Source organism: Columba livia, chromosome 6 (genome assembly GCF_036013475.1).
Source record: "Columba livia isolate bColLiv1 breed racing homer chromosome 6, bColLiv1.pat.W.v2, whole genome shotgun sequence".
Lineage (NCBI taxonomy): Eukaryota > Metazoa > Chordata > Aves > Columbiformes > Columbidae > Columba > Columba livia.
Genome location: NC_088607.1, coordinates 6,532,013 through 6,545,526, shown reverse-complemented (window position 1 = coordinate 6,545,526; position 13,514 = coordinate 6,532,013). Strand labels below are relative to the sequence as shown.

General features: G+C 43.4%; 1 protein-coding gene across 1 annotated transcript; it reads right to left on the bottom strand.

Annotated features, from left to right (window-relative positions):
* Positions 1–13,028, bottom strand: SFXN4 (sideroflexin 4). The gene is made up of 14 exons (XM_065066892.1): positions 12,906–13,028; positions 12,755–12,820; positions 10,517–10,591; positions 9,719–9,745; positions 9,577–9,631; positions 8,871–8,896; positions 6,946–6,996; positions 6,793–6,858; positions 6,614–6,682; positions 5,281–5,371; positions 3,639–3,754; positions 2,576–2,661; positions 1,429–1,543; positions 1–341 (listed from the first exon to the last, which is right to left on the bottom strand). Exons 1-14 carry the CDS (start codon positions 12,942–12,944, stop codon positions 264–266), a joined length of 960 nt encoding a protein of 319 aa, XP_064922964.1. The 5' UTR covers positions 12,945–13,028; the 3' UTR covers positions 1–263.
* Between the last annotated feature and the right edge of the window lie 486 nt (positions 13,029–13,514).

The window sequence follows — 13,514 nt, the reverse complement described above, 5'->3', positions numbered from 1 at the left end:
TTTTGTATCTGGTCGTCTTTTAATTAAAAAATCAGTCACTTGAGGAAGCATACAGAACAGAGTCTGCGACAAACGCTGAGTTACGGTGCTTTCTGATAGAAATATGTACAGCATTGAGTCATGTGTACATCTCTGCCTGTGCTGGCAAAGCCATTTTGCAAAGTCTGCCTCTTCATAAACACACGATTCGATCAGTCATATATGCCAATTGAGTTTGTTGATAAATTAAATCAGAGCACACATTTACATTTTAAAGCCAATCTCTAAATTCCCCTATTGTAGAATAACTCTGTTTCTTCTGTAGCCGACTGAATTTCCGGTTCAAGGTCTGCTCGTTTGATCTGAAACGTATAGAAAAAGGGAATCACCACCACCATATACCGTAAAGTATACATTAAGTCCTCTTTACTGCACTGAACTTTGCACAAATTGAAATACTGTATTCAGAAGCAAGACTCTATGGTCGGTTGTTCGTGGGATTGTTTTGTTTTGGGGCTTTGGTTTTTTTTGCTTCTAGGTGTGGACACATAAGGGAATAAATATGTTTTATTTTAAATGAGACATACTCCCAAGAACCAAACAGAGCACTAGTGATGTTGTCTCCATTCGCTATATTTGGGTGATTCACCCTGGAGAACTTCAAAGGGAACCAACCAGCCACCCGCTCCGTACATAATTTCTCCCAGCTCCCATCGTCTATGTTTAATTAATCTCTAATGGCAATAAGGGCCAAGAAATGTAAAAAAAAAAAGAAATTCCAATGCCAAAAAGCTCAAGCAAATAAAATAAACCACTGAAAATTGCAACAGATTTTTCTGAGAATATTCACAGAGTGTTGATAAGGGAGACGAAATAAATGCAGAAAGGAGCCCCAGGCTCCTCTCTCACTTGTCCTTCTCCAAAGCTCAAGGTCCGAGGGCTCCATCCTGTGTCTGAAACCTGCCAGGAAGGTGTGTGTCCCCAGGGACAGGTGACAGCTCACGGGTCAGTCAGGCAGCGAGAACAGACGTCGCATGGGAGCTGGTTGATCTGTCCCATGAGCTCACACTGACTTTGCACGAGGGAGAAAAATTCTCATCTACATCCTTCCTCTCTCCAGCAGGACTGAAAACAGCGCTGGAAGAGCCTTGCTTTTAATCTTTAAGACAATTCCCCCGGCCTTGCTTCAGACTGTTGTGAAAATTCGACAAATTTACATTGAAAAGTGTAAATATAAATAACACACAATGCAACCTAGACCTAGAAAGCCCTGTAAGCCTCTGCCTAGCACACCGGCCTTCACGAGCAGCCTCTTCGCTGCCCCGTTTCAGATGCACAACCACGTCAATCCTATTGATGTGTTTCTCTGTGCCCTTAAGACTGCTGGCCGTAGTTCTGGACTATTTGATATAACAATAATCCTAAATTAACTCCTATGACACGACTCACCTCCCCACACTGCGGGAACATGCTCAGCGAGACCGGCAGCATCCCTGCTAGTACCGACGTAATCATGAACATCCTCACTGACGCCAAAGCACGTGGAGTTTTTGCAAATTTTGCTCTGTCCAAGACATTGAAAAGGCAATTATATCAGCTGGGGCTTGAAAAATAATCTGACAGTGAGACAAAGAGGATTAGCTGCTATTTCAGTGGTTGAAATTGCATTGAAGTTAGTAATAACCGAGGCTTACGAATCCTGAAGACACTATTTTATTTCCTATGTTCTTCCTCCTAACTCCCTAGTCTTTCCCTTTGTTTTGTATTTAACTGCAACATTTTCCAGGCCCGGACTGTCAATACAAGATTAAGAAAATAAGCAGCAAGATCAAACTGACAAGAGAAGGGGCATTAGTGCTTTAAAGTGCCTCAGACCTTTGACAGGGGTTTTTCTTGTGTTACCCTCTTTCCTTTCAGATTGACTTCCTCTTGGCAGCCCTGCTTTGCCTTGTGCAAAATTTATTACTTGATATATTTTCAAAATTTCATCTTACATGTGCATTTATGTCTTCTGATAACAGGAGTCCCTTAAGCTAAGGGATGGATTTAGGCAGTACCAAATTATCTGTGTTATTTACATGACACAGAAGATGCCTACCAAAAGCTCAGGGCAGGCTAAGAATTCCCTGATGAAGCAAACAATTAATTCTTCTTATGATACAGGGTGAAAGCAATAAAATGTTTTACAATCTATGGAAAGCTATTTGGAAGCTGGGATTCAGTTTTAGCTGCAAATTCAAGTAGGGTATTATCTCTTCAGGAATAACAAATGTAAGCTGGGTGCTGTGAACAACCTCAACACCAGACACAGGGGCTGAAATCACAGCTGGAAAACAGCCTGTCAGGAGAGTAAAAGCACATTTCCCGCGTGGGAGAAGAGAGGAAATCCTCGTGGTTTTACACAACCTCCTGCATGGATGTGGACACAACCAGATTCATTTCCTTACCTAAATGAATCACAGCAGCTGAACAGAAACTTCCCAGGTTATCACTTCTACAAAGGCAAGTAATACCGCAAACCCAAGATAAAATTGGCAGGTGGTAACAGGCAGGCTGAGAACCTGAACAGACGGGGCCCTGCTGCAGCAGCTCCTACCTTTCCACAAAGTGCATCAGCACAGCGGGCAGGAAGAACGTTGTCCCGAACAAGGCTGCTCTGGACAAGGCTGTTTCTTTAACAGCCTCCAGGGAGAGAGAAAAATAAATGTTAGAGTGGCGCTCTGCGCAGCTTCAAATACCGCACGCTTCTGTGGGCAATTTTTGTCTAATACTCCGCAGTTTTAACGAACAGGTTAATGAGAGATAAGAACATTTGTTAGAGGAATTCTTTCTTAGATGGAAACTTATCTCCTACAAGTGGCAAATACTCAACTTGTGACTAAGAAATTCCTTAAAAGGGATTGTAATACTACCAATGACATATCGAGTTTTCCTACCGTGATAATAATTTTGCCAAGACTTGCTTTTTTTTTAAGTTATGCTGAACTCCTCCCAAATGCTTGTACCTGCTGGGTACCCAAACTATCCTGTATAAAATCTGAAGTTCTCTCTCCAGCTGTCTATAAATCTTCACGCTCCTCGAGGTGTTTGCTCCCCTCTGGACAGCAGCATAGAAAAGGAGCGTCACCAACAGCGCATAAAGCACAACTCCTTGCTCTGGTTGCTGTGCCAGGCTCTGCAGTGGATGTCTGAGCAAGGAAAGGAGTAAACACAGAGTCGGCATCTGGAGCCCAAGGATAAAATGCACCAGCACAGCGTAGGCCAGGGCATTACCCTTGGGGAGGCACAGCCTTTAAATAATACTCCTACAACAGATGGTGCCTGTGATATGTACAATAAATGGCTTTTCTCTGAGGTTTCCCATCAGAAGAAGGTCCAGGAGTCTTGTCTCCTGAGGTGGCCAGGCAAAGCAGAAATACCCGTGTTGGTGTCTCTGTGGCTCAACTCGGGCACTCGGTGTGTTGTTCTGGGGAGTCTGCCAAGCCTTGAAGACACAAGGGTGGTGGAACCCCGTTCCAGAGACCTAGTCCAAGCCTGCCCAAAGGTTCAGCACCTGATCTGGGATTCCTCATTTCAATGCATCCAACTCTTAGCGTCACATTCAGCTCTTAGCAGGGAATGAAAGGCAAACCAAGAGAGGCCTCCACCTCCTCACCCACCTTCTCACCAGCTTTCTGTGACACTCCCACGACCTTGCCGTTCCTGTCCATCACTTCAATTCCATTCTCGAATTCTGGGCTTCTCACCACTGCCACAGTAAATGCACTCATCAAGCCTGCAGAGTTAAGGAGAATTTTGCTGTAAAAGATCCAAAAGGACTATCTTAACAGTACCATTCATAATTATGTGCATTTTACATTTCCAGTTCAACAGTTCACAACTGCATAACCTGACAGCTTTAGAAGACACAGCCCCATAAAAACCTACTTGGGATCTTCATTTTTGTTTCAGAAGCTTCAGCAATATTTTAAGGCCTCAATTCTAAAAAGTGCTTTATCATTATATACTCAGAGCTTTCAATCATTGCCATCTAGATTGAACCACGAGCACTTTGTTCTAAAGAAAGTGGGGTGAGATTCGTGTTGCGGGTCTGTTTTCTACCAGTCAGCGCAAAATCCAGCACAGAAGAAAAGACCCTGAAGGGAACACACTTAAGTAGAAGCTGCATCTCTGATTTGAAAGGAAGGGCCAAGCGAGCATGGGCTCTCCCATGTTCTCTGACAGCAGTTGTCCCCCAGCTGTGTGTCTGTCACAAGCAGATCCTGGATGAGAATGTTTCGGTCTCCTCCAGACCCAGCTTTACAAGGTACCTGAAAACATCCATCCCACAGCCTGTCACTGTAAAGACGAGCCTAAACCACTGGCGCTTATAAAAGCCATATCAAATTAAGCTAGTAACCTAGCTGGTGTTCTCCTTTCTCTTGAGCATAGTCTGGCAAATAGACCGTGCTTGAAATAGTAGATTTCTCTTTTTGTTACTTTTTGGCAGGGTTGTTCAATAAAGACATCAGGGTAACAGGTGACACTTGTCAGTTAATCAGTTACCCTCAGGCTTTTTCTACCTTTAAGAAAATGGAAAGCACATTTTAACACCTGCTGCGAAAGAAACAAGTCAGAAAGATCTAATGCATATCCTCAGAAAGATCTGGGTAGCCATCTCACATAACTTGGGACAGAGGAGATCATGTTTGGTTTAATTTTACCCGTTTCCCCCTACGAAAGGCCAAAAATTTCTTTAAAGGCATAAGAAAATCAATTAAAGACATGAAATAGTGAAACATGTCCTCGTGCAACTTCACCCTGTCAGCAGAGTGAACTGAGTCCCACTGCCTTGCAAGGTTAATGACATTCTGCTGTAACATATCTCATTTTCTACACTGTCAGCGGTTGCTGTAGGGAGCAGGAGCCCCAGCCTGAGCAAGGAACGATGTCAGTGCACACGCAGAGCTGTGTCGCGCTCTGGTGTCACGTATGTGACTGTCCTGATGGTGTCAGGTAAAACACGCAAGCCAAAGAAAAACGCCGACGGTATCTTTGGAGAACCAGTTGCACATGGTGCGTGCAAAGGGCAGAAGAGTGGTCTGCAGCTCTAAAACTAAAAACCAGCAGGAATCAAACAGAGGTCAGCCACGCTCGGCTTTAACTCTGGCGTGGGAAGGACAGGACCCAGCACAGGCAGCCAGAGACGCCTGGAAACAGCAAGACCACGTCTGTGCAAGGGCAGGGAAATTCTACAGTCAGATGGGGGCAGCAAGTGGCCTCTCAGAGCAGCTGCACGATTCACAGTTTCTTTTTACTCACCAAGAATAGGAGCGGGTAGAAGTTTTTTGATGACTAGTTCCATTACCGGACTCTTCAACGTGTAACGATTCATGAAGACAAGAGGAAGAGCCTAAGGCATTGGGAGGAAACAGGCACCTTTTAGTAAAAAAAATGTGCAGCATTTCGGTATGTGCAACAGGTTAGGAAAATAAAGCTGTGATTTAGTACATAGTTCCACCTATAAACAAATGTCTCGGTTTAACATTCCAACAAAATACAGGTGTTCTCTAGTTACTGAAGGTATTTGTAATCACTCTTTTAGACAGGAGTACAAAATATTATGATAAAAAGCACTAAACATTATTATGTAGAGGACAGCAGCAGTATGAATACGAAGACAGAAAGACAATTACCTCTGACCAATATTCCTTGGACATCCGTCCAACTGCCTCTTGTCACACACCACTCTCTTCCCCAAACAGGAAACCTGCTTTACTTGTGTATTTTTTTTTTCCTGATTCTCTGCAGTTTCAGCCCAATTCTATATTCCCATAATACACCTGCAGGAAGTTTCATTTAGGAATAAATGGCTGGAACAGCAGGCAGTGCTCAGAGTCTTTCTCAGAGGACAAAGGGTAAGAACTGCCCCCATTCACCCACAGGCACAGCTGCCTCCCCAGAGCTCTGTAAGTCCCGACTGCCACCAGCCAAACTGCTTTGCCGAGCGGACAGGGGTGAAAGTCCCTTTAACAAAAGCAGGAACAGTTGTATTTTCCTGTCAGAAGGCTTATAAATATCACTGTTCAGTGTGGAGAGTGAGGAAACGCACTACAGGGGCATCTACACTTGCAATGAGCATCATGAGGACAACCAGAGCTCATTCTGACGTAGCAAATTCCAAGAACCACAAATTCCCATTCCAGCCCTCCTGGAAGGTGAATTTACCTGCACTCAGTGCAGTATTTTCACGGCTCTGCTCTTTCTGGGATCTGAGCTAACTCCAGCCAGTACAGACACCTGCAGATTTCACCACTTGTTTAGAGCAAGACAGATGTCCTTCCACAGCACCACACCAAAAGTCAACTATGACAAGCCAGTGCCTGACTCCATGTTTGTAAACCCTGGCCATTTCTTCTCGCTACTTGTCTTCTAAGCTTGTAGAATAATAAAGAAAAGGACAGAGGAGGAAGCACCAGAGGAAGCCAAGCAAGGTGTTGGCTGAGAGACACTCAGGAGAATTCTTATTCTGGATAATTCTGGGGCAAAAGGTCAGAGCAGAGCAACAGAGCACAATCCTGACAGTGTGAGTATCTCAGCGCTTGTTCCTTGTCAGGAGACCTTATCAGGAAACAATCACTGAGCAAATACATACACCAATACATGCTGCATAGGAAATGGCTCCCAAGCCATAGAAGATTTGCTTTTGCTCCAGCGAGTACTCCTAAGGAGGACAGAAGAAACACACTATGTAAGTACAGTTGTAAACGGCTTGTAAATCATGTTCAAAACGGTCTTGTACAATTGAGTTCAAAAATAAAAACTGACACATACTTCAGACTTGGCGGTGCCATTTCCATTTATGAGGGTGAATGCTGTGGTATACGTGTGAAACACAAACTGCAGAAACAAAGAGATTATCAGCAAAAAATGAATTGGGGATTGAGACCTGAAGACTTGTGAATGCAGAAAGAAAGAGGCAATTACCTGAAAAAAAAAAGTGTGCTTGGCCTGGTGCTGAGCAGATGAAACAATAACCTAGGAGGGAAAACCCCACAAGAAAATTAGGTTTGATGAGTCTAGAAGTTTCTGGCTGGCCAGAGCGTGAACAGAACTGCGGTGTCACTGTTGCCGGCAGCGCCAAAGGCTCCGCTCAGCACCCGGAGCCATTTCCTTGATTCCAGACTAACACATTTCCTTGCTATGGGTGTGACACACTCACTTCTTCTGCCCAATATCAAAACACAGAGACACAGTCATTAAAAGAGCACACAAGAATATTTGAGACAATTAAATTAAAAATCAAGACAATTAAATTAAACAGTATTCCCTGCAAAGAAAACAAACAGTTTCAGAACAAATATGATGCCTTGGTACTTATTTTAAAAATATTCTTTAAGCTCCAATGATTGTTTGCTGCTACATTTATCTATAGTCAGGCTGAATAAAGCTATAGCTAAATGGAAAGTTAAATGTATTCACGAGGTGTTAATGTCTACATCTTATTATTTGCAGTCTCTCAGAGAAAGCAAAAGTAACTACAAATAGAGCTATGCCAGTAACTGGTTTCTTGACCAACAGTGTTGCTTCAGCATGCAATGAACTGGTTCATTCTAAAGTGGTCACAGCTGTTGACAAGAGGCTTTGTGTTTGAATATGGCACGTCTTTTGGTCCATGTGAAAACAAGTTTGAATATTAAATATTTTCTGACACTTTGGAGTTAGTGTTGCTCTCCCTATTTTCTTTAGGGATTTGAGATGCTTTCTTAGCCAAAATTAAAAAAAAAATGCATTTTGCACCTGTGAAGTTTAAATAGATGCAAATAAAATAACTACAGTAATAAAAATGTAATTAAATAAGTGAATGAGAGAGGGTCAGATTGTTTTGACTAGTGGGGATATAAATACTAGATCTAACTGATCTACAATCAAAGGTCTTAGGAGTTACTTCCCAACTCCTTCTCAAATTGAAGCAGTGAATAAGAACCCCAGTTTTAACAAACCACAGCCTGTGTGGAGGTCTGACCCGCTGAATTCAAGGTGTGGAGCACTCTCCAAGAATGGAGTCAATCGAGATAAGGCAAATATTGAATGAGAGGAGGGCAGGGATTGTCTAAAGCCTCAGAGGAGGAGCAGTAATTAATTTATATTAGTGGATCAACTACCTTTATTAAGAATGCCAGTGCTGAATCTAACCACATCTATGAAAGAGCACTAAGCTGTAAGTATAAAAAAAGGAATATTTCTGGTAATTCTGTTACTGCTCTTAACGAATTTCACAGCCATCAAGACTTCCATTATACTTTCTAGTAGCGCAGTATAAGGCTGTAATCTCTACATGGAATGACATACATATCTCAGTACGTATACTCATAGGCCAAAACCAAAGGCAAAAACATCTAAAGGAATAAACATGCCTATAATTACAGCTGCAAATTTTATGAAACAAAACGGTGCAATTTTTTAGCGCTATTACAAGAGTTTATTTCTATATCTTTTGTAATTTCTTGACACCATCATTTCTTACTGGCAAGTGCACAATCTACGTAAGAAAAAAAATCACATTCTGGGTCTGAAACACACAACACAGGGTCTGACTCCTTCCTGCTGCAGTTCCATTGTTTTGAGGTTAAACAGACCCAAACCAGGCCTTGCTCTCAGTGCTGAGTGCATTTCACCTTGCATCAGAAAGCTGAGCTCTGAATAGTGCTGAAGGATGGCAGCAAACAGGTTTGGGCTTCCAGTGGGATTCCTCAAGGGCTCAATTTCCAGGGTACTGAGCACTTCCTACAATGCAGATGTCTTTAAGAAAGCTTGTGCTAAGCCTAAAACCTTCTATTCCCCCCCACCAACCCGTTGCTTTGGAAAAACATAAGCCATGCGGTACACAAGCATCTTTCATGATCACTCACCAATGGAAGAGATAAGGGCAGGAAGGCTAAAAAGAAAGAAAACTCTTTCAGTAAAAATAACTGCTGTGAGTCTAGATGGATGGTTTTGAGCAGAAAATTCCCCTAACTTCCCCCCTCTAGTTTCAGCTCTAAGTAGAACCCTGCCCACTCTCTAACTGAGTTTTGAACAGAAATTCAACTCTCTATTCCAAAAGAGAGAGGTAGCAACAAAGGCTGCCACAGCTGTGGGTGGTTATATGAGATAAGGAGTTAATAGCCTAAAGTAGTTATATCTGATTAACAATCTTTGCTGTCCCGGCTTCTTAAACATCAGCCCAAGCAGACTTTATCTGTCCCCACAGCAAGTAAATTCATACAGTATTTGTGTGTAAATTCATACATCCTTCAAGTGCGATCTTAGCCTATAGTTAACTGTTGTACATCTGGAGGGATCTGGGAACTCATTCTGCAGTGACAAGAAGCACAGACTGCTCAGGCTGTTTCCATCTACATGAGCAGATAAACTGTGGGAAAAATTCCCTAAGAGGACTGTAGGAATAAATAAATCTGCAACAGATACGACATTGCAACTAACAAGAAGTGAAAGTCTACGTGCTTTTCTATATGGAAAACAGTACCACTGTAGTATCACGGTGGCTCTTTACTATGAGCTATTGCCCTTCGATGTTTCAGCCACACACACAAAACGTCTCTTAAGGGAACTTACCTGGAGCTCTAAACAAAACAGGAATTATCTTGTCTGAATCAGGATGTACACTGGACTTAAAAGAAAAAAGGCATATGAGACCACCTTTGCCATGCTTGAATAAGAAAGAAAAAATTAAAAAATAAAGATTTTGTAAACTTACCAGGCTTAGCAGGAAGGCTTTTTTTGTCTGAACAATTTGAAAATCAGGTTAGTAATCAAGTTTCAGATTAGAGTGTGTAAAATTTTCTTTCTAAATGTATTTTTTCCCCAATAACTTTCGTATGGAGTGCTATACACGTACACAACTCTTCACTTATTTTTCCCTTAAAATGTCTCTCCTCATCCTCCTTGTTGAACGTACATCTCGTGTGCTGTGTAACAGCACCAAAGCACACGCTACCACAGAACGGAAAGTTAGTTTTAAAAAATTAAGCTAGTAGGCATTTTAAAACAAAACCCCAACAACTTAAATATGGCTAAAAGCCTAAACACTTATGCTAAGGCTTTAGGGTAGTAGGTTTCCCACCCAATACTGCTACTGCTCATATTATGGGATGTGAAACCCAACCAACCTGCCTTCTGTGTGGTGATGCAACATCTAAGATTCATAATGAGCTCACTAAACATTTTGCGTATTTATATATCTATCTATATCATCCCAGCTGAGGACAGACAAGCGTGGAGCAATGGTTCCCAAAGTGATCTGAGAGCATTGTCTAAACTCAGCTATATGACACATAAACCAGCATTCTTCAGGATAATACTGCAATTTAGTATTAAAGTCAGTAGCGATTCAAATAAATTCATGCAAAATTTATGTATTAGAAAAATCTCTGTAGCAACAAGTTTTTCTTGTGTTATCTCTGTATCTTAACCTCAGTATTCTGTCTGTGAGATCCTATACTAATATCAGCTATTTCAGCCATGAACAAAGACACCCAACCGCTCTCCAAAATACCTCATCATTCTGTATGGGCTCACTTGGGGTCTTCCCACTGTTTTGTATTAATAACCTGGTTCTTCTTATTTCATCCTATATTAGACAAACAAACAAACAGAAAAAAAATTCTCATGTTTCAATATTCTGAAGTGCAATGTATCAGTTATAAGACAATACTAGAATATCGGGCTAATAATGCACCTGTCTCACACCGGAGCACTGAGAGCAAAAACACAACTAGACACACAACCAATTCCCAATCATAGAAACTTTTCAATTATTCAGGCTCCCTTGGTCCCTTAAAGTATCAATTCCTCAACCCATCATACAAATACACTGGAAGTTCAAGCATATAAAATACCTCACTAAAATCAGAGTGTTAATCTTGTACTTAAAGTTTCCCATGAGTGCTGGCAAAGCAACCACCCGATATCCTCACAGGCATCCAGATGACTATTTTGAAATGAAATTCCAAACCAGACTTTTAGCACTACCAGAAACTAGTCATAACAACACTAGATGTTCCTGCATCTTCACAAATGTGTGTTCAAGTTCTGCATCTTACACTCTGCCTTCAAACTTGTCTTGAAATGTTAATTACGCAAAACAGATACATGTAAAGAGAATAAAACTGTAACTTCATGTAGTTATTCATGGTTTGCAAAAAAACACACTTCTCTTAGGAGAATTTATGAGATGATTTGACTTTTCTTCAACAGGGACATCTCTATTTGCAACAGTGTATCCTGTTTCAAGAAGGTGTGAACTAATCCCTGCACATACTATAAAATTTTCTTGTTGGCATTTACACGTATATAAGGTATATTTACTATTTTTTTATTTACTAAATTATTATTTGTACATGTAAATATATGTAGAGATATATATTCATACAATATTTACAGATAGATAGATAGATACACACATACACTAACGCTGCAAGTGACAAGGAAATACGCAACGTACGCACGTTTTGAAAGTGTTCTTTTTCTTTAATGGAGATTTCTCTTAAAAACAAAATAATTAAACCCAAATTCCCCTGACATACCAGTCAACCAGGTGACTCTCATACAACGTGCTGCGTTTTTTCCTCCATCATCCCTGACAAAACTATACAGAATTGGAACTACAGAAGTTTGCTGTCATGACTTCCCAAAATTTAGATGCTGGACATCATGGCCAACAATGTGTTTAGTGTCACATGTTTAATAAGTAATGTTAAAATAGTAATAATCATTCTCTGGTATAAAAAGGCCCTAAAACTCAAGTGTGCTGCCTCTCAGGGGAGGATTCCTTCTATATAGACACTTGAAGGAGAACCAAAGAGCTTCATGAGCTTCAGATGAAGCTGCACCCCAAGGATGGGTATGTGGATTAGCCTGCAGGGATCTGGGGTGCCAGGGGTGCAGTCCTGCAAACCCGTGTTCCCCGAATCTGCGTCAGCTCTGTGTGTCCATCCTCCAGCAGCAGACACAGCTCGGAACAGCATGGCCGGCTGCTCGCCGCCTCGCTTGTATTTGGGACCCTCCTGGTTCTTAACGGGGCTCATTAAACCCTCGGCAGAGCAGCCACAGCCTGAACAGGATTGCTGAAATGGTAGTGCCTAGAAAAGCCTTTTGTTTTATGTAGTTGCATATAGAAATACATGTGCATATATATCTGTTTCTTATATATCATAGAATCATTTCAGTTGGAAAAGACCCTCAGGATCATCAAGTCCAACCATGACCTAACTCTAGCACTAACCCATGTCCCTAAGAGCCTCTTCTATACATCTTTTAAACCCCTCCGGGGATGGTGACTCCACCACTGCCCTGGGCAGCCTGTTCCAATGCCCAACAACTCTTTCCGGGAAGAATTTTTCCCTGATATCCAATGTAAACCTCCCTGGTGCAACTTGAGGCCAGTTCCTCTCATCCCGTCACTTGTTACCTGGGAGAACAGACCAACCCCCTCCATGCCACCTCTTTCCAGGCAGTTGCAGACAGCGATAAGCTCTCCCCCCAGCTCCCTCATAAATGTGTTTTAATTTTCCTCAGGAGCCTCACAACGATATTATTTTACACTTCAGCAAAGTCCCCCAAGCCCATCGCTAATTTTGGTGTCCCCGGGCAGGTTTGGGAGCAGGAGCGGGGTGGCCGCGAATCGCTGGATCTGAGGCGACCGACGCCGCCCCGGGCCAGGGGGTGAGTCCGCTCCCGGTCCCCGAGCCCCGCACGGCCCGTCCCTCCTGTCACCAGCCCCCGCGGCACTCACGGAGGATTTCAGCAGCAGCAGCGGGTCCAGGACGTCTGCCCAGAGAAGAAACCTCTGGAAAAAAGACTGCGGGAGACAGGTTTCAGGCGTTATTTTGGAAGCAGCCCGCCCGAGCCGCTCTGTCCCCCCTCAGCCCCTCCGGCTCGCCGACCTGCCCCTCCGTCCTCCAGAACCGCAGGTTGGCGTCCATGGGGCCGCGGCGGCGGGAAGGAGCCGCCGGGGAGCGGTCCGGCAGCTGCACGTTCCGCCCGGGCACGGCGCCGCCGCTACGGGATCCGCCCGCCCGGGCCGTGAGGCTTCATGCCCCCGCCCCGGAGAAGCGGGGAGGCAGCCGGCGGGGGTCGCAGCCCCCGGAGCGGATCGTGGTTGGGAACGGCCCGATCGCCCTTTCCCCTTCCCGCAGGTTCCCCCTGCGGCACCCGGGGAGCGGGACCGCAGAGAAACCCCCCGCGCCCGCCACATTGACCCGAAGCGACCGAGGTGAGAGAAAGGCGCGGTCAAGTGAAAGATGTGACACCGCCCGGGGTTTCACACGCACAAACAGCTGCCCCAAGCTGTTACTTTGCATCACTGAGGGGGACTGGACCAGATGATCTTTCAAGGTCTCTTCCAGTTCCTAACATTCTGTCATTCTGTGAGCTGGTCAGGGGTTTCACTTCACACATCATAGGTCCAGGAGATCAGGTTTATTGGAAAAAAAATGCACGTGTACTAGTTGATTTAACCCAAACAGAACTAAACTGCTGGAAGTGAAAAGAGA

What these genes read in the sequence shown, in the direction of transcription:
- SFXN4 (XM_065066892.1), bottom strand. Translation starts at nt 12,944, where the DNA reads ATGGACGCCAACCTGCGGTTCTGGAGGACGGAGGGGCAG. An exon ending in AGCCCATACAGAATGATGAG is followed by an intron (nt 9,746 to 10,516) that starts GTATTTTGGAGA and finishes CAAATTGTTCAG; the next exon opens with ACAAAAAAAGCCTTCCTGCT. An exon ending in AAGCCTTCCTGCTAAGCCTG is followed by an intron (nt 9,632 to 9,718) that starts GTAAGTTTACAA and finishes TTTTCTTTTAAG; the next exon opens with TCCAGTGTACATCCTGATTC.